Source organism: Lichenostomus cassidix, chromosome 6 (genome assembly GCF_008360975.1).
Source record: "Lichenostomus cassidix isolate B80296 chromosome 6, HeHo_3.0, whole genome shotgun sequence".
Lineage (NCBI taxonomy): Eukaryota > Metazoa > Chordata > Aves > Passeriformes > Meliphagidae > Lichenostomus > Lichenostomus cassidix.
The window spans coordinates 7,846,609-7,867,330 of NC_139487.1; the positions used below are offsets into that span (position 1 = coordinate 7,846,609).

The 20,722-nt window shown below is 38.6% G+C and overlaps 1 protein-coding gene across 7 annotated transcripts; it reads right to left on the bottom strand.

The window, feature by feature from the left end:
- Positions 1-31: 31 nt before the first annotated feature.
- On the bottom strand, positions 32-16,988 carry TDRD1 (tudor domain containing 1). 7 transcript variants are annotated; one of them, XM_085064795.1, is made up of 22 exons: positions 16,848-16,988; positions 15,865-15,981; positions 14,661-14,725; positions 14,316-14,463; positions 13,814-13,919; positions 13,458-13,497; positions 11,769-11,817; positions 10,173-10,250; positions 9,678-9,854; positions 8,437-8,544; positions 7,777-7,947; positions 7,261-7,509; positions 5,889-6,011; positions 4,878-4,988; positions 4,528-4,698; positions 3,376-3,621; positions 2,735-2,851; positions 2,410-2,520; positions 2,006-2,173; positions 1,451-1,672; positions 1,234-1,280; positions 32-634 (listed from the first exon to the last, which is right to left on the bottom strand). In XM_085064795.1, the coding sequence occupies exons 1-22, from the start codon at positions 16,963-16,965 to the stop codon at positions 542-544; spliced, it is 2,835 nt and encodes a 944-aa protein (XP_084920921.1). In that variant the 5' UTR covers positions 16,966-16,988; the 3' UTR covers positions 32-541. The 7 variants fall into 7 exon arrangements, with proteins under 7 accessions (XP_084920921.1, XP_084920920.1, XP_084920925.1 ...); XM_085064794.1 differs by having other exon boundaries at positions 10,173-10,253; XM_085064799.1 differs by having other exon boundaries at positions 10,173-10,253; positions 16,813-16,934.
- Positions 16,989-20,722: the final 3,734 nt, after the last annotated feature.

Here is a 20,722-nt window from a genome sequence, read left to right on the forward strand (position 1 = left end):
TGTTTACTGATTTTAGAGAGAACTACCTGTATGCAGTCCAAGACAACATTCAACCTTTAATGATAGTGAAATCAAGTTTATGAAGTACAAATCTCAGTCTAACTTCAGGCCAGAAATTAGGCTGAAAGAAGAGTAATCAAAAAGATACACACTTTTTCAAGTAATATTAATGGTACCAAAGTTAAATGAGCCTTATAATTACAATAATTTCCAGTGCAAGTCTGCAGAACAGACTTACAATGTAATGACCATTCTACAAACCTCTGTGCATTCAACAGGAAAATAAAAGCAAAAAGTTTAGCAGCACATGGTGGCATAAAACAAGAACCAAACTGAAATTTTAGCTTGCAGCTGTGCAATCCTCTAAGTTACATACTTATGTCACAATAACAATCCAAGCATGCAGAAAAATGCAAGTACTTAAACTACAGAATTTCCACAATGACCCAAATTTTTTAAGCTGATGGATGCACTTGATCTTCCAAAAAAGGAACTGAAACAACTTGGAGGACTTGCAAATTAAATGGTGCATGTCAGAGACTTAGTGCTTCAACAGATTTTTCATTTCAGTGAATCCATCTGGATTCCCAAACTTGTTTAAAAGGAAGAGTAGGACTTGTTCATGCTTTTTAAGCTGTGGAATAAGCAGAAAGAATTAAAAATATACAATTCTGTTTTTTTTTAATTGCTGATTTCAGAGCAGGGTAGATCCCAACATGACAAACTCAGCTAAGTACCATATTAATTCATTAAATATACAGTTGCTTTCTGTTGTAAAATCTTCTGGAGGGGGAAAAAGGCAACAGAATTGTAGCTGACTTCCCATTGTCCACGTATGTGTCCCTCCCCTCCTTTATTTTTTTTTTTCCTGAAGCAGCTTCCTCAAACCTAATTGATTAAATACTCAAATTAGGACTGATATCAGGATCTTAAATCAGACAATGGAGAAAAGTAACACTCCTGAGACTTCACACTCTAAAAAAATGAAATAAGAGCTGTTTGTGGGGCAAAGTACAGACTGATGAAGCCTGTGTGCTCTATACACAATTCTTCCTCAGCTTCAGGGCACTCTAATTATTACCACGTATCAAAAAAAGAAGTGTCACAATACATTTCACGTAACTTCCATGTTTCAGTTAGCTATTATCCCCCTACTCCCATTTGTTTCCTACACAAGTTTCTTTTGAATTCTGGAAACATAAGAAAGAAAGTATTGCTTGGACTGAATCTTACTTGCACTTTTAATTCCAGGCAGCAGCAGCTGGTCTCACCTCCATTACCTACAAAAAACGAAGTGAATGAGCAAAATACACTCGTACACTGCTTCCCTAATTTAACAGGTGACGTGGCATTATGCAAGATTTTTAAAAGGAAAAGTGATTTAGACATGCCATGTGCTTACAAGTTCTTTAGAATAAGCAAACTGAAGTAATTAAGCCAAAGTATGTACCTTGATGTTCACTGTGTGAGTTTTCAGCACTGCAGGATTTGACCAAACCCTCCTTTAGAAGTTCGTCAGCTACATTCAGGTAAGCACTGCCAAAGCGTTTCTCCACTGTTACTAAATTGACATTTCCATTAATCTCTTTCACTGTAATTGTGACATACTGCTTCAGTAACAGTTTTTTCAACTTGCAAATCACGAATGGAGACCACTCAGCTTTCTCTATTCCTGCAAAAAAGGAACCATCAGGTTTGTTATATAAATAATTCCTTTAAGATATAACTTGAATCTTAGATACATGTTTTGGAAAATATTATGCTAAATTTTCCTAATATAAATAGTTTAAATTCTAGAGATAATGAACTAAAAACATGTTTTCTAAACCATCTCTTGCCAAGTTTACCAATATATTATTGCAGAAGATCATCACGTTGTTTGCCAGTATTAAAGAATGAACACTACCACCAGAACAGGTACAAATTTATAATGTTCAAGAAACCAGTCAGGGGGTTTCGGGGTGGGGGTTTTTTTGCTTATTTTGGTGAGGTTTTTTTTTTTTACCTGCAAGTGAACATGTAATTGTCTGAAAAGGCAGCTTTAAATAGGAATCAGTGATTGGCAGCACCTTTGAAACGGGTAAAGTTTCTGTGTTCCCATAGTCTCCATACAGTACTTTCACTTTAGAATGGGAAGCTTCCAGAACAACAGCTCTGTACCAATGGCCATTACCTGAAAAAATTGGGACAAGAATGGTCACATGTGAAGAATCATCTTATAAACACAGTTTATCCTGAAAACAAGAATATGTAGAGTTTTCCAGGAATTTTTAAATACTGTGGTGGATACATAAAAGGCCAATTGACAAGAAGAACAATTAATAAGCACTTTGAAGTTTGTGTTTTTCCTTTGTCTAAAGCAAAACTTAAAGCTGGCCAAGGAAATGGAAGGACAAGTGATTGTCTCACCTGAAAACTGAGCACAACAGGCTTCACCCAGTTTTGGCTGGAAGGGCTGTTTGCTGCAAGATCTACAATAGTCTTCCAGTGAAATCAGCTCCCTCAAGAGCTTCTTTTGACCTACAGAAAAAAAAGCCCACATTCACTAACTAACCACATTTAGGTATAATGAAGAGCATTTTTTTAAGCCCCCCTGGTCCCACATTTTTTATATTTTCCTGCCATCCAAGATACATTTCTACATGGTTCAGTTCACTATACACTTTCATTTTATTAACCAGCTTCCAACAGTGACTTCTCACTGGTATTAGGAACAGTGAACACTTTTTCTTACCTTTATCTGCAACTGGTATAGCATAGAACAAGTCTGGGCTTACCACTTCTGTTACCCAGACATTCATTGTTTCATCCACAGCCAATTCAATTGACTTCCAGTGTCCAAGGGAGGTTGCTAATACAAATAGTAAGAAAATGCAGTGTTATCACTGTCCTCCAAGCATATAGATATTTTAAGGAACTGTTCTTTTATTTGATATTGATAATACTTTTTGAATTTCAGACACAACTACATATCTTCCCTTTAGGAAGACAAATCTAAACCAAGACAACTGCTGCTCCTTTTCCTGCTCATAAACTGTTGGTATTTGAAAGTAGCTAAAGTAAAAAACACCTCAGAAAAAATAAGAAATTGAAAAGCAAACATGAGAAAAGTTTCAGTCATAGAAAATTTCTAATTCTCTAACTCTCAAAGAGTCAAACAGCATTCATTTAAGACAAACAGTGATTTTCATCTCTCTTTTTGTCTATAATGCCACCTGCAGGGCAGCTGGTGTTCAACTGTAAGAACTGACAATATAAGCAAAACTATACATGTTTAGTGTCAATATTAACTATAGTTAAACAAGAAGATAAGAGTTAAGGGCTGGAACACTGAAAATTCTTGCTCAATCTGAAAGTTAACATTCCTTTAATTACCTTTTTCATCAACAGACTCATTTGGAAAGTTATTTTTATCCAGTACAACTTCCTTTACAGCCAGGTTTTCTGAAGTCAGTATCTCATTGATCACTTTTGGACTATTTGTGGAATTGTCAGTAAGCACTACACCTGCCCCATCTTCAGAAAGGGAAGTTACTGTGGCTTGAAGCTCTAACCCTGAAGTGTACTTATGAAATCTTGTTGCAGCTTCTGGATTCCATTTGCTATTATCAGGCTTTATACCTAGGAAGTAAAATAATTGTTAAAGTATCTCCATTCCTTAATGCTGACTTTCCTCAACATTATAATTTCCTTCTAAAATAAGTTTCTTTAAAGCATAATTTGAAATATCAAGGCTACTTTTACTACCCTAGGGAACCACGCTGTTCTTCATCCTCTTAACTGCTCTCCCTCTTCCTCTTTTTTTCTAAATGACCACATTTCTTCAGGACTACAAAGTTTTGTCTTCTATATTTTATGATCCTACCAAGTAAGTACTTTGCCTTAGCACAAACACCACTAACAAGACTGTTTTTGAATGAGTATCATAAGGCTTTTTTATCAAAGAAGCAGTCAAAACTCAAGTGTTTTAAAGGTAGGTGGGTGGGGGAACAGCGAAAGTCACTTTGAAAAGTGTGGAAACAGGAAAAAGCTCAAAACCACATTTTATTATTTTTAAACCAAGTAGACTACATCAGAAAGAAATAAAAAATCTGCAGAATTTTGAATGGTGTGGAAAAGGAATTTGCAGAAGATTGAGAAACAGCAGTACAGTGCCAAACTCTTCAGGATTCAAATGAAAGAGAGAGCACTAAAAGGCCAACTAGCTTCATTTAAACAGATTAGCTCCTTTGCCTGCAAAAATTTTAATAAAGTTGCACAAAAGCACATTTACTCCTAGCAAGGCAGCAACCAAAAGCCAGTAAGCACCACAGACGAAGCAGAACTAAACAAGTTCCCTTTGACCACTAAAACACTAAGCAAAATCCATGCAGATCACTCCACAAAACTGTGGCAGGAGCTCAGTGCAGAGAAAAGGAAGAAACCCAAAAGAACAGAGCTCTGTACAGTATTCCCTGTCATGACCTCCTTCCCCCAAAACAGTAAGTCTCTAAATACAATAGCTCTTGTAAGAGGAAGAAGATTAACCTGAGAGCCAGCATTTAATTGCTTGAAATGGGAGTTTTAGGAATGAGGATGAGATCTGTCGGATATTATCCAGTGGTACTTCCTCAATATTTCCATAGTCCACAAAGCTCACTCGAACAGTTCCATTTGAAGTGACATTTTGCACCACAGCACGATACCAGTTACCATCACCTAATTTTAAAAAAGTTTAAAACAAGAATTAGTAATTACTTCACACATGTAGTAAGTCTACCAGCTTTCATTTGTTAGTAAATAAATACAATTCTTTGCTGTCTTCTGCCAATGCAAACAATCAACTAATTTTTAATGTTCACCCTGTAAGAATGAAACTATTTTAGTCTGTTACTTGCCAGAGTAAAAAGCACAGCAAGGGTCTCCATTCTCAGGCTCAAAAACATGTGGTGGAATTCTTTGACAGTATTCAGACAATGATTTATTAAGTGAGTTTAGAGCAAGTAACTCTGAAAATTAGAAAGACAAAAAACAAGGATGAGATCAATGAAATTAACTGACTTGAACTTTATCAATACTGTTCATTGTACAGTTTACTTGTAAACCTTCAAATGTATTCCTTGACTAAATAAATCAAGGAATAAACATCCCTCAATTTTTAAGAGCTGCTCAGTATTTTTTGTTTAAATGCCTTTAGCTCCCACTCCAGCCACTGAATTTTGTCACATCCTTTTTCTAGTATTTAAAAAGCCAGTGGCTATCAGAAGTCTTTATACAGACTTCTGATAAACACAATTACTTTTTAACTTATCCAGGAGGAAGTCACAACTCAATAGATCCATTTTCTCATTTTCATGTTACAATTTTTGTATCTTTTCAGGTTTTTATAAATTACAAGAGAGTACTAGCAGAGAGCTCCAGTAAATACTGTTCTAGCACAGGGGACATGTCTGTTATTTGCTTTTATTAACAGAATCACCAAATCATGAAGGCTTCAAGATCATCTAGGCCAACCATCAACACAGCACCACCATAAACACCCCTAACTGCTACATCCAGATGCCTCTAGAACACTTCCACTCTACCACCTTTCTGGGCAACTTATTCCAATGCACTCTTTCAGTGGAAAAAAAAAACCTGAGATATCCTTTGGCTATGTTGTGGTAACTCTTTCACTTTCTTCTGCTAATTATCTTCAGCATTTTCAGTTTTTAATACCATGATCCAATTTCTTTGTCACTCCACTTGTATTCTTACATAAAGATAAAAACCTCTTACCTCTGATAAAAACTCAAAGGTAAGCCTTTGTGCTATAAGTGCACTTGAAATAGTAATTCATTAGAACTACAATAAATGAGAAATCAGAAAGCAAAGAAAATATCCAAAAGAATAAAGCTGAATAAACTTACCAGGGCTATTTGAAATCTGACAGTAGAATTCTCCAGGATTGTACACTGTACACACTATGACACTGAGGGTTTGGTTAAGAGTTAATTTAATCCACTTGCACATTCTTTTGTTCGCTGTGTCCTCTAGAAAGGATAGAGAAAAGCAGAGAATGAAAAAAAATTAAAGTAACTTCTACAGGAAATAAAAATCCTGAATGCTCATTCAGGTCCTTGAATTTCTTGTTATAAATTGTCCAACAGACCAATTACCAGTGAGAGCCTCTTTGCAGAGCAAAACCAAGAAAGAGAAATATGCCAGTTGTTTAATGTATTTCTTCACTACCAGAAAGGGGAAGCCACAGATAACAGGGAAGAGTAATCATACAAAGAGGTAAAGAGTAGATGGCACCAGCCTAAGCAAGAGGAACACTGGGGAAACTTGGTTCCTGGGAAACAGGGCAGGGAGTATAGAAGAGGGAGACATCTGTCAACAAGACTACTGGAAACAATCTAAGGAGGAAGAACAAAAAAGATTACTAGAAACACTGTCTGCAAAAATTTGCACTGTTTATTATACTCAAGTACCTGAAAGAATCTTATTTTTTAATACAAGTTGTAGAATAGATCATGGGAACACTAAATCATGGCACATTGGAGAACACACTCTGTTTAAAACCTGCATTCAACAGCTCCTGCTCAGTGAGGGGAATTTAAAAATGGTGAGAGAAACCAAGAAGTACAAAACAAGTCCTGAATGAGGGCCACAAAACAAAATATGTTTAGATATAGCTAGGGAAGTTACTGTTCATTTCAATTTTATGTAAGATTCCTTCCTTTTCTGAAAAAAGACAAGGAATAGTCATGTCCCGGCCACAAGGCATCTAGTGAGGAAGATCAAAATTATTTGAACATAGACTTGACAAAAAGACTTCCCCTGTCTTCAGTACCAATGGATCAGAAGAGAATATACATATTTGCCAGATACAGGATGGCAAAAATGAACTTAACATGCTTCATATGAGAGAGGCCAGGAATCTTCCCCAAGATTTCAAAGAAATTCAATGTAACTTTTGCAAATCTCTCATATCAAAGCTTTGGTCTCTAAATTCAAACAAGGCAATTTAGAGCATAGCCTTGAAGCTTTATAAGCTACTGCAGTCAAATTTTCAAGGTCTGTGTGTTTGTGTGTAAAATATAGGACAATTAAGATGAAAATAGAGGAAATATTGTTTGCACTAATGGAGAAGGACATAAGAACAAGCACGTAATAACTGGGCATATCCTACTTCAACTGGAAATTGTAACATTTCTAACCAAAACACCACTTCCAAAAGCAGGCAATTACAACTTTGTTAAGTGTGCACACCTGGACACATACAGACACCATACTCACCCTTGGTTTGCTCAACATCACTCACTCTTGCTGCCGGTAAGGCCATCCTCAGTTCCTCAGCTGCACAGCTTTCCTCTCTGAGAAGGCTTGATATATTTACTTCTGGAGTAACTGATGCATCTGTAAGCTCCACCACAGATCTAGAACTCTCTTTATCCACTACTTTTACTGTCAACACTTTGTCTTTCACTAGTTTTTTCATGAAAGAGATATCATCTGAGGTCCATGTTCCTAATGGTGGCTTCACACCTAAAAGGTCACATAACATGGAAAGGTCCTGAGGTCAGTCCAAGTCTCACCAATGTGTGGAAAGGTACAACAACTGCAAGCACATTAAGCAATATTTTTCACTTTTCGTAGATATGCCATGACAGTTAAGAATTCTGGAAATAATGCCTACCATTACCTCCATCCTTCCCCATATTTCAATGTGGGATACTACAGGTGTGATGGTTATGTAATACCACTTGTTTTCCCCCTTTACTTGTTTGAAACTGTCTATCATTTACTTCATACCTGCCAGGCTACATCTTATGGCTTGAGCTGGCAAGTCCATTAAGCTTGGAATCAAAGGACGAAGTCTGGTCAGCGGAAGAGAGTCAGAATTACCATAATCCATATAGTCCACCAAAACAGTATCTTCAGAAGCATAAGCTGTAACAGCAGCACGATACCAAAGGTTGTCTTCTAGAAAGGAAGATACAGGTGTAATGTCTGAGAACAGAATGATTTTTTTTTTGACAGACCAATATAAAAATACATCCATGTCAGTACAGTTCAGGACTACCAGGTGTTGGCTAAGCAGCATTTTGAGGAGCAGCATCATTACAAACAACCCCATTTCTTCTGTGATTTTTTGGGGTCTGAAATACACTTATTTTCAGTCCTGGGGAAATAGTACTTACCAACATAAAAAACCCAAAGTTCTCCATGATCTCTTAAAAAGCTATTCTAAATAATCTGAATCCAGTGTTAAGAGTTTGCACACTAAAAGGACACTTTAAAATTGGTATTTTATAGATATACTTTTTCTAATCATTACCAAGCATTATCCACAGCTGAAAACCACAGACAAATAAACTCTATATGAGACATTTCTAAATATAATTACAAAATGTATCTTTTTTTGGTAATAAATTTAAGTGACATTACTTAGTATTTTCACTCTATTTTTACCTGTGAACTGGGCACAGCACACATTGCCAACAGCAGGACGGAAAGATGGACTGCTGGGTAACTTGTCACAGTATTCATTAAGAGATGCTTCAAGCTCAGCAAGTCGACCTGATGTTAAAAGACATACATTTTGGAACATAGCCTGTCTTGCAATTATTACAAAATAATTAAGCTCAAAGCCTAAAATAACAACTTGTAATCTAATGGAGATTATTTCAAATGTTTAACATTGAACAGACTAGGGCTCTTCAATCAGTAACATCCAAGAGAATCCTGATGTGCCTCTGAGGAATCACAGCAGTGAGCAGACAGGGAAAACAAGTGATACTTTTTCAGCAAAGGGACAAAGTTGAAGCCAGTGGAAACTGAAAGCAAGCTGGTGGAGGCATGCCAAGAAACCAAGGAAGACAGCTCCTCCAACAACAGGCAGATGATGAGGTAGGTCACTTCTTCCCAAAGGACACACTTTGCTATTGATTAGCCAGAATTAAGAGGCTGCACAGGGAGACAGAAGAAAAATCCACTGTAGGAGATACACCAGATCACATCCAGCTGCCAAAACTCTCAGCTGACAAAAACCCACTGGCAGCACTGGGAGGATGGTACATCTCACAACCTACTCTGCTCTTTATTCTCCCCCAGACATCTGTTTATGGGCACTGTGGGAGATATACCTGAAGTCCCTGCAGCCTCATGCTCTGGCCCACTAGAGAGTCACGTTTTTCTCTATCAGGAAACACCAAAGCAGGGTTTGGGCACTGACCTTCTCATACTCGGGTATTCTCCCCATACTAGGTAACAAGAAATTTCAGTCCACGCATTCAGTCTAAAAAAACACTTCTTAAACACTGTTACAGGGAATAATGAGGTACATAGAAATAAACGAAGTCATTACAAACTCAGAAGCATTTCTGGAACACCTGATGTTTGCATTTAACACTAAATGTGATACAAATTAGCTTCTGATTGCTAAAATCCAAGCCATATAATTTTTCTACTTTGCACTACTCAAACAAATCAGTACCTTTTAGAGTAGTAAGTGATACTAACAGCTAACACTGCCAAAAACTATCCTCTGTAACACCATGGCTCTTAACTGACTGAGGCATGGACTGAAGTTCCACAGAATCACCATTTCAGGCCAGGCTTCAAGATAGCAGCACCTTCCTCCAGCCACTCTCTACCAAAGAGAAAAATGCCTTACTAGACATCCTACATCCCATTTCCAACCCATCACTTACGGGCACTTTGTATCCGCTGACAAAAAAAGGTGTCTGGATTTTGAATGTGGGAAACCACACCAGAAAATTCATCTCCGATACTTAAAGAGACAAACTTGGCAACTGAATTAGCACAGTGAGGAGGGTCTTCATCCTCAGGAATTTTTTTTTCTCTTCCCTTTGAATGGTTTTCTGATACTGTACACAAACAAGAAAAATTTTTGACAATCAAAAGCTAGCTGACTTTGAAAATACAAACATACTGAATTAGTTCACTCTTTCTGTTGATTCTTCAGACTTTGAAGGCTCCTGTTGTTATGAGATTAACACTCACATAACAATCTCTAAACAAATATTTTATACCATTAAGAAGTGTATGAGCTCATGTCAGTAGTGACCTGAAGGAAGCTCCATTCGCCAACATTTTTATGTCTGAAGTGATACTAGTGAGCAGCTAGAATATCATGCAGCACAGGAACTAGAATTCCCCAAGTTCAGTTTGATTTGCTTGCTTACCTCTTGGAGAGCCTCCTTTGGCATTACTTCCTGGAGTTAAATGAGACTTCATTTCTAAGGGAGCCTTATTTAGGCAGTCTTCTAAAATACAGATGTAAGAATAAATATATATCCACCAGTTATAGCAAAACAGCCATCAGTTCGTTTCACTTCAGAACCATTCTGAGCCTGACCTATATCTCTATCACAAGGTGAGCATGTTCTATTTTTTTTCAGCACTTAATATGTTTAAAATGCAAAACAAAAGTAATTTCAGAGTAGCTCAGCCACTTGAGTTTTCTGAGCAAATTCATAGCTCCAAGATTGTTTGACTTCATTAAGTGAGTAAAGCAGTAACAGTCAACATTCATGTGTAGTCACTAAAAACTGTTAGATGAAAAACTGCTTACAGCTTTTCAGACACGAGGATTTGTAACTCATGTCATCATTTACAACACTGCGTATGTAATGATTTAGTCAAGATGTCTTTGTAAATCTTGGTTTCTTAGTTATTACATACTCCATTTCTGATGCATGAAGCAGTATTCCAAACTTTCAATACTATTATTTTCAAACGAAAACCTCAATACAGGTGTTTCAGTTGTTTGTGAAGTTTGGAATGAATGCATGGAACATTTCAAGAATGCAGTGGTATTTATATGATCTTCTCTCCAAAAGGTTGGAAAGTTATGTATCACTTTGCCACTAGTGTGCTGTGAAGCAACCAAATGTGAAATATGCCCAGCACAATCCTGAATCAGTTGAATTTACATGGGACTTAGGTAAACAATCCTTTTATAGACTGCAGAGTATGACATGGAGATAAGCTTCCTGCACATGAGGAAGTTTAGCAAGCTAAGAGGATCAACCACCACATCCTTCAAAGTTCCTGTGGGCTGCAGATCAATGATATGAATATGCTCCTGGCATTATATCATTCCTGCTCTGCAGCCAGAGGAAAACCTAAATAATAGTCTTTCACGTGACAAAAGGTACAGCTTGCATGTATTGATCTGATTTGACAATCAAAGCCACCCAGCTCAACTGAAAATCTGAATTCTGAGTTCTCAAAACTCTGGTGCATGTCTTGTCTCTCACTGAGGCTGCTAAGTTAGAAATACAAACATGCTTATAGAGCTCTCCAACTAGATACAGCAATATCCAGTGATGGTACTTTCTTTGGGATACTTTAGTGAGCATGTATGAAATAAAATGAAAGCTGATAAAATCCTGTGTGGAACTAGACATTGATACTGTAGTTTTTAAAGAGTTAAAAATGCATGAGATAAAGAAACAAAATGGTACCAAATTTTCATGCATCTATTAAAACAGAAAAATAAACAAGATAATCCAGAACACACTGAAGTTAATGTAATTCTATTGGAAAAGTAATTTAAGGTTATTAAGCCTAACAAGGTATTTCAGGCACTGACATTCTATGGAAAGGTGAAATAAAATAGAATTGGAAAACAAGAAGTCAAGGGAGAGGTTGGGAGAGTGACAAGAGGGAGGAGGGCAAAAGAAAAAATTCTCCCATTTTACAGGTATTGGGGAGAGGTGTGAACATAAAAGCCTTAATTCTGTTGGTTTTTTTTACCCACACAACCAAGCACTTACCAGAATCTGGAAGAACAACATCTACAGCAAAACTCAACCTCACTTCCTCCTGTAATAGATCAGTAACAATTACTGAATAGTGCTTTTCCATGAGCTGGGAAAAAAGCTGGCAGTGCCTTCATTCCATCCTTTTCCCTTTGGATCATAATTAGCAAAGAAACACTTAATGGACTGGAAATAATTATAATTAGAACAAGAGGAGATAGCAGATTATTTTCCCCTAAGTGACTAAATAATTAAGGCCTTCAGAAATATTGTCTTGCATATTAAAGTTAAGGCTGCTGTTGGGGCTTGAAGTGCTATCAATTCAACTAACTTCTTAACTCTCTTCTAAAGGACTAGGAAATAAGGCTAAAAAGTAAGAATCCACAGAAGTTGAATCACCCTGTTTAAAACAGGTACAAGTTATTTTTAATCTGGAGTTGTTCAGCTGTAGCTCCTTGTAGTAACAAACAAAATGAAAGAACTTTTTATCACTTCAAGAAACATTGCAGAGATATACTGAACATCAATGAAAAACAAGTGCTGAAGGCTCACACATTCACCTCCTCACATCTGTTTTACAGGACAACTCAGCTAGAATTTCCACTTATGATCCTCTCATGAATAAGAATAATTGAATTCCACCTGCTTCCTTGTAGACTTAAAACACCAGAGTAGATTATAGCTACTCCTTTAACTGCTGGCATCCATTTTTAAAAATTCTAACAATTTAATGTAAACTACTTAAATATCATTCAACATGCAATCTAAGCTCTCTTCCTTCTGTAGAACTTATGTGAGTTTCAAAAGGTGAACAAGGAAAAAAAACCCCTTATGTTCTTTGAAAATAAACTTACTGCAAATTTTTTATTCATATTGTACAACCATTTGGTATAAAGGACCCTCACCATCAGTTATCAGTTTCATCAGAACCCAGACACAAGCACACACACAACAGGAACTAACAGGATGAATAACAGAAGTCTCATGACATGAAGCCTCCTTTCTAAATTCCTTCAAAGAGTTAAACATATGAATAAGCTACTTCAAGTAAGTACATGACAAAGGAGTTCTACAGTGCAAACATGAGGCTAGTTGGAGGTATGCACATTTATTCACCTGCATAAATGTGATCCCAAGAAACCACAAAGACAGAAAAATCAACTCCTGCAGAAGAGTTCATAGGAAGACTGGAAGAAATGTTTGGCTCAAAGTAAGATCAAGAAAGGCTTCAAAACATTACAAGGGAGAACTGTGTCATCTTTAGTTCCTGCTACAGCAGAGAAACAACAGCTTATCTCTATCTGTTACTGTACAATAGTACAGTTAAACGTGTTTCTCTAATAAATTTCCAAAGCTCCAAAAATCAGCTCATGGTTTCTTCACAGAAACGAGACACCAAAAGTTTTCTGAATTGGACACACTACATCTGTTTCCTTCCCACAGTATTTCTCTAGCAACATCACACATCTTGATTTTTAACTTTTTCACAATTTTTTTTCAAACAAAAGCAGGGTTGTCTGATAGTGCTTCTAAGAGCTCTAGAAGCAACATTTTTCTGAATGTTGCTCCCAGTAACTTCTCACATGAAGCACTGATTTTTCTAAAAGGAGCAACTTGTTCCTTTCCTGTACAGGTTACATTAAGCACATTGCCACTCACTCACAGCAGATCCATTCAAGACATATTCAAAATTGTATTCCATACCTTTAGATAAACTCCCGTCTCAGTTTTGTTATTACTTAAACTGTAATCAAAGAAAAACATGACAATTTGAAGACTCAAAGACTGACAAGTAGCATTAATAATACAATCTACTTCCAAATAGAGATAAAAGGCTGCGTTCATAGTATGTGATTTTTGCCAACACTTATTCCTCATCCAAGAAAATGCAGAATGGCAAATATGTTAATATGTAATAATAACAGGCATAAGATAATGCAGTACTAAGAATAAGCAACATATTTTACTGTAATAGTGCTTTCCCATGGTCATTTATGTTGTATTGCGAGGGATGTTGTCTTTTGGTGAAGATTATTTGGCAGAACTTTCAACAAACTTACTTCTGTTTAATGGGATCACAAACTATTCTATGTGCTGGCCAATCTTTTTTCTGACAATCTGCAGAGCAATAGTATGTTTGCACACACTGTGAACATCTGAGCTTTCCTAAAAAAAAACCAAGAAACAAATAAAGAGATATCTGAGCAAAATATGTACTGGAAGGGACAACAGCTGTTTAAATAACTGCTTTACCAAACAGCTCCCCTGCAGTTCTAAGCACACACAAATAGGTATTTGTATTGACATATAGCTATTAGACATTGCTGCCCAAATGTCCCAAATTCCTTCTACTCTTAAAGGAAAAAAAACCCATCACTTTTGATAAGGAGATGCTCTCTTCTACTTGTCAGTTCTGTTACTCCTACTATGTTCTGAATAGTCTATACTTGTGTCTGGGAGTTAAAAATACATATCCATTTAAAGACATTTCTGAGCAAACCTGGTCTGGTTTCACTGATAAATGTACTGTATGTCACAGACTACAGGACAATAGGCACTTACCAAACAGACCACAACGATGGCAAGTGCCCCCTTTATGGGGTGGGACTAACAAACTCAAGAAACTCTTATCACAGCAAATAGAAAAAGCACTCTTAGAGAAATATTGCAAGTTCTTTGGCTTCTCATTAATCCAATCAGAATGTGACACCTGTGAAAGAAAAACCTGAAGTCATTTTCCCTAGAAAAAAGCTGCCTATTAGGATAGAAATATTCTAATATACAAAAATATGACAACAAAAAGAGACAAAACTTCAAAGTTCTTCAAAGGAGAAATACATGCTGATAATTTCTGCTATCTAGAAATGCTCAGAATACTTGAGGCAACTATAAAGCGAAATAACTCACAGTATTTCCTTTATCAGCTGCAGCTATGCAGTTCTCTCTACCAGTTTTGTCTTCCATAGAACTTCCTAGAAGCAGAAGTATTTGCAAAGGGATCTGATTAACAACACTAACACATGTCTCTGTTATGGAATATTTGCAGGAAGAAACAAGGCTCTTGGCCACTCCTACTATTCTGTCAGCCCATTTGAGCGAATTGAGATGCTCGGATCATGACACACTCTGGAAGTCACTTGTTTTCACTCTGATACTACATTTATTCAATAATGCAATTAGTGGTATTATTAAAACAACAGTTCCACCATTCTGTGCTTATCACTCAATACTGAGAAACGAAACACTCAAACAAGAGATTCTGACTTTCCAGTGAGTGCCTTATAAACCTTGTGGTCTTTCCTGCAAGCTTTTCTTTACCAAACAACTCTTACAAGACATTTAGCTAAGTCTGCATATCTATATAGTAGGAGCTCTGTTTTTATAAGTGGGCAACTCATCCACCTACAAAGAATTTGTTTCAGTTACAGGCCACACGTGCCATTCAGAGCTTGTTCCAATCTTGCAGGCCCATCCAAGGTCTCCACTGAAACAACATAAAGCTTACATGGCCCTTTTTTTCCCACCTGGAAGCAAGTTAACCTTGTAAACTTTGCCTGAACTAAAACTCTTACCTAACATGAAATCAAATTTCAGGAACTCTCCAGACCCAAGATGCTTGTATACAAAGCTAGTTTGGATCTCCCAAAATGAAGCCTTTCCCTCTCCCCAGCATGAAGTAAGAGAACAGGGATGAGACAGTACCAAGGCACTTAAGAGGCATGAAACATTTATGAAGGAATTCCAACCCCCACATATCAGTCCAAATTCCCTAATACTTTGATTATCCTGGTGGTTGTTTTTAGTTTCTAAGGCATTTCAGCTGGCACAAGTTTGGATAATTAGGAGTTGTATTTATAAGCCATACTCACATTGATGATGTATGTCAATAATCAAGCATATTCACAATCGCAGAAAAACAAAGCCAAGATACCTCTGTCAAACTTTGAACCAAGTCTCTCTTATTGCACTTGTGCTGCTGTTAAAATTTTCTGTACTGTTTCTACACCTGTCAGAAAGACCCTGTATTGCCTGATGACAAAATACTGGTTTTTATCAGATATTTCAGAAACTCAGCCTCAAAACTAAAAACTTTGCAACAGTAAGTTGGTACCTGTGACCCTGCTGCTTAAATCTGCATCTGCAACTTCATTATGTTGAAGATTAAGTGGTTCTGCCATCATGTAAAGGTTGACATTAGAATATGACCAAAGGGCTGTGGGCCAGGTAACTGCAAAAGCATGGATTTAAAGATTAATTCAGAAATCAAAGTATTTTTGGGTCATGTTCTGAAGCTATGTTTAAGCATTCATTTTGGAAGGCTAATTCTCTACTGTCCATTTCTTTTGTTTGCACAGCAAAATACTTTCTGCATTAAAGATCACAGCAATGAACACTAGAGATTAAATGACGAAAATTCCTTTAGGAGAGAGGAACACACGGACAAGCAGGAGTGGCCATCACCACCTGCACATGAAGCTCGCTGTGTCTCTCTGGAGGAGACCTCACTGTACTTTGGTAAAAAAGTTTGTAGTAATAAAAAGCACAGGCTGCACTCCTGGGTTCCTCATGGCAGGGAGCCTGAAGGGAACCACTGCCCTGGGCTCTGCTGAAATGCATTTTCAGTACCTGCTTTGCAAACGTTAAGACGCAATATAATTGTTTCAAATGAAAAATATAGGACAAAACAAACTAAAATGAACCTGCAAATAAAGCAGAGTAGCCTTCGAGGTGACACTGCAAACCAACCAGAAACGCTCTTTCACGACCGCAGGTGATATTTAAATTAAACCACTTTAATTAACTCTGAATAAAATTAAGACAGCCCCGTCCCACGGCCTCCAGCCAAACTCAGGCCGCCCTGCCACCTCGGGCCCTCTCTCCCCTCAGCAAAGCGCTCACCCCCGGCTCCTTCCCGGGGGAAGGCGAAGCGCCCACCCCCTGCCCTCTCTCCCCTCAGAGCAGCGCTCAGCCCCGGGCCGCCCTGCCCCTCTCTCCCCTCATTGCAGCACTCACCCCCAGGCCATCCCCTGCCCCTCTCTCCCCTCACAGCAGCGCTCACCCCGAGCCGCCTCCCCGCCGCCCCACGAGGCTCACTCGACGGCCGCCAGCAGCAGGAGAGGAAGCAGCGGCCTCCGCAGGCCAGGGACGTTTCCAGCCTGCTCCTCCGCCCCGCCCAGGCGGGATCCCGCTCCCTAGGGGCGGAGCGGGGCATGGGCTGCCCGGCCGCTCGCAGCCGGCCGTGCCGCCATCCTCTCTGTCGTGGTTGTCGCAGCGAGGGAGGGGCGGCTGGAGGAGGTTTGCACTAGTCCAGGTTGTTCCAAGCCCCATCCAACCTGGCCCTGAACTCTTCCAGGGATGGGGCATCTACAGCTTCTCCGGGCAACCTGTGCCAGGGCCTCACCCCCCTCATAGTAAAAGATTTCTTCTCAATATCTAATCTAAACCTGTCCTCTCTGTTTGAAGTCATTCTGCCATGTCCTACAGGCCTTTATAAAAGTCCCTCTTCAGTTCTCTTGTACCTTTAGGCCCTGGAAGGTGCTCTAAGGTCTCCCCAGAGCCTTCTCCAGACTGAACAGCCCCAATTCTCTCAGCCTGACTTCACAGTAGAGCTGCTCCAGCTCTCTGAGCATCTTTGTGGACATAATTACCCACGGTTGCACTAGTAACCTCAGTCTTATTTCATACAAATTCAGAAGGTGGCTGTGAGATGAAATTTGAAACATAAAATTAATGCATTTTTATTTTATAAAGTATTTTAATTTTGCCCTGCAGCCTAGAAAATACAACATCTCTCCAACCTCTTCTTGCTTTCATTTGTTCTTTCTCCTCTCTTTTCTATACAAGGTGTTTTCCCCTTCTTTTAACTTTTGTTTCCCACCCTCATGTCTCTGTCTCCATGAAAAAATGTACCTCATCCTCAAGACTGCTGCAGTTATGCTACTACTCAGACATGATCTCAGGTGTTCCCAGTACTGTGCAATTAAGCTTTCACCAAAAATAAATTAATCTGATCTATTTTAGTGCCTACATTGTTGTACTTATTATTAAAGTGGATTTATTCTTACATGTTCTGTACAGCAGGGAGTAATTATCTCTGTTCACAGAGAAGTAGCTGAAGCATAGCTATTTTGCCTTAAGTCAATTGGAGTCTGGCTGTGACAGTATTTCAGTCTAAATCATCTGTGTTTAAGTCTAGGATCCTGTCTGCCAAACTATTGTTCCCTGCTAAGCATTCTCAAAAGAAAAGCGAGCAACACACCTAAGGGTCACTGAGTTTTCTCTCAGTGGTTCAGATACCACCTACCAAAATCAGAGGAAAGACTCTTCCTGGCTCACGTGAACCTCTAGCCCTGAGCTGCAGCCTGAGGAGAAGCTGAGTGTATCAGAGGCTGCTCTTACAACAAGAGGGAAAATTAAGTGGTATTAGGTGGGATTTCAGGAAATCCATCTGCCAGATTGCTTAGCGTTGCAAATCAGAGCAAGCATGGTTGTATGTGGGAGGTTGTGGAGAGACAGGGCAATCATGATCATGCAGCCTTCATCATCTCCCTGCCCCTTGTTCCTTTGTCCCTAAGATTAGCCCAATAGTCCTCATGCCTACGAAGAACTAATACCAGTAAGATATTAAGAAATAGTTCTCTGTCATTCAAACGTCTCTCAAAAAAAGATTAGGCTTTGTTTGTGGCTTAAAACATCTAGACAAGATGACCCAGCACCCTGTCCAGCTGAATCTTTAAATTGTCCAGTGCTGGGGAATCCACCACTTCCTTGGGAAGAGTATTTCAATGGCTGATTTTTCTTACTGTGAAACATTTTACTCCTGTGTCTAATTGGAATTTCCCCAGAAGTTATTTTTATCCATTACGCTTTGTCTTTTCCATGGGCTTCCTTGTAAAAAAAGGAATTTCCATCTTCTTTGTAGCCATCCCTTAAATACTGGAATATGCTGATAAAGCCTCCCCTGAGCTTTCTTTTCTGATAGCTGAGCAAGCCCACATCTCTCAGCCATTCCTTCTGTATAAGCTTCTCAAATCTTCATGATCTTTCTGGCCTATCCAGGGACCAAAAGTGAGCACAGCATCCCAGGTGTAGCCTTGCAAGCACTGAGTGGGACAAATACTTCTTTGTCTGTGCTAGTGCTTGCTCAGAATAAAACAGTTACACAATGAAAGAGATTCCCAATGAAGAAAATAATAACTCTTTATGTAATTTTGCTGTGATGTGAAATGCAGGAATCAATTCAGCCCACAGTAATTACGTTACAACCGACCAGTCTTCTGGCAGATACAGAAGATAGGATTTGGCAAGCTGGACTCTGCTGCCACCTCCTCCTCGGCAGTACCAGACGTGGCCCTTTGAGCACCCGTGGTCTCAGAGGAGTGTGGGGTGTTGTTCAGCACATCTCTTGTTTGAGCCACCTCATTGTTCTGCCTTGAAGTGGAGTTGCTAACACTTCTTTAGCTAAAGGCGAAAACACAGGTTTGTAAGCCCTTTCAGTGGGCAAAGCTATAAAAATATTCTGGCTAATTAACAAATGTCACCTGAAAACTGAGCAATTAGAGGAACACTTCCTTTTCTTTTTCTTATATAACAATGCATGAGCCAAAACCCAGAACTACAACCTTTTAAAAATGTGGGCCAAATTCTGCCTCTGCCTCTGCAATGCAGAGCTTGTCTGCAGCAGACAAGTCTGTTGTGTAGGACTGTCTGTCTTTCAGATGGTAAGTTCTCTTCTCTCACTCAGAAATTGTTTTCCTCAGCATTTGTACATGCCAAATGAGAGCTATGGCTGGCTAATTAAGAGGTACGGTAATTAATTCTTGTTTAACACAACTGCAAGCAGTTTGGGGAGAGACTCACTCTGTGACCTGTCATTATCATTCCCTTAGTATCTGTGGCTGCCTCCTGGGGATAAGATACTCTTCAGATGAAAATTTGGCTTAAGCACAGGTATTACAAGAGTCAGAACTGTCAGCATCAGTTCTGGGACTAGAGCTGTGGGGAGTCCAGCTGAGTACAAAAAAATCCTTTTTTTCTGCCTTTAAGGAAGAACTCCACTCTAACCAGGCTCTATTTTCTTAACCTGATTTTAATCCTGCTCTAAAAAAAATGTACAGAATAAAAGGCAAAAATCAGATTAAATTCTGTCAGGTCTGGAACACACTAAACTACATACAGGTACCATCAGTGGGACTGCAGACAAAGTGTATAGCAAGGTAAAAGCACAAATCCTAAAAAGGTTGGGGCCAGAGTACACTGATGTCTCTGCAGTTGTCTTTAAATAACTTCAAGACCAAATAAGAAGCATTTGGGATTGAAGTGACTGTGTTACAGAGCAGCAAGGCTGTGTGAACTTTGTGGCTCAGCTGCAGAACAGCAGCAGTAGGGGCAAAGAAGCCTTTCTGAAAGCAAAGCTCAGACTTGGGCTGCATGGCAATTAGCAAGTGAGTGTTGCATGGCACTGCTTCCTGAAAAGACACCATTTTTACTTATCTCTGTTTCACACATGATTTTTTATGTATTTTTAGCAAGATGGAATGCACAGCATAATTTGAGCAAAGCAAGGGCTAGACATTTGCCTTTAAAATGTTATTTGGAGGGTAAAGCTGAGGGCATGAGTTCTCTCCGCAACCTACTTCCATTTATGCTCCCAGCTTAATGTTTTTCTAGACACATGCCTTCATATGACTGACTCATTTGCTGCTTTAGAGGTGATGGCTAGGACATTGTTTAGTTACCTGAAGCAGTATTATCTTTCCCAAAATAATGGACATTTAAAGATTTATAGTTATGATAGCGCTGAAAGGTTTACAGATTTATTTTCTCTAAGATTCCACTGTTGTTTTTAAGGATCTGTTAAAATGTTTTGTTCTGGTTTCAGCTAGAGTTAATTTTCTTCCTAGTAGCTAGTACAGAGCTGTGTTTTGGATTTAGGATGAGAACAATGTTGATAACGCACTAACATTTTT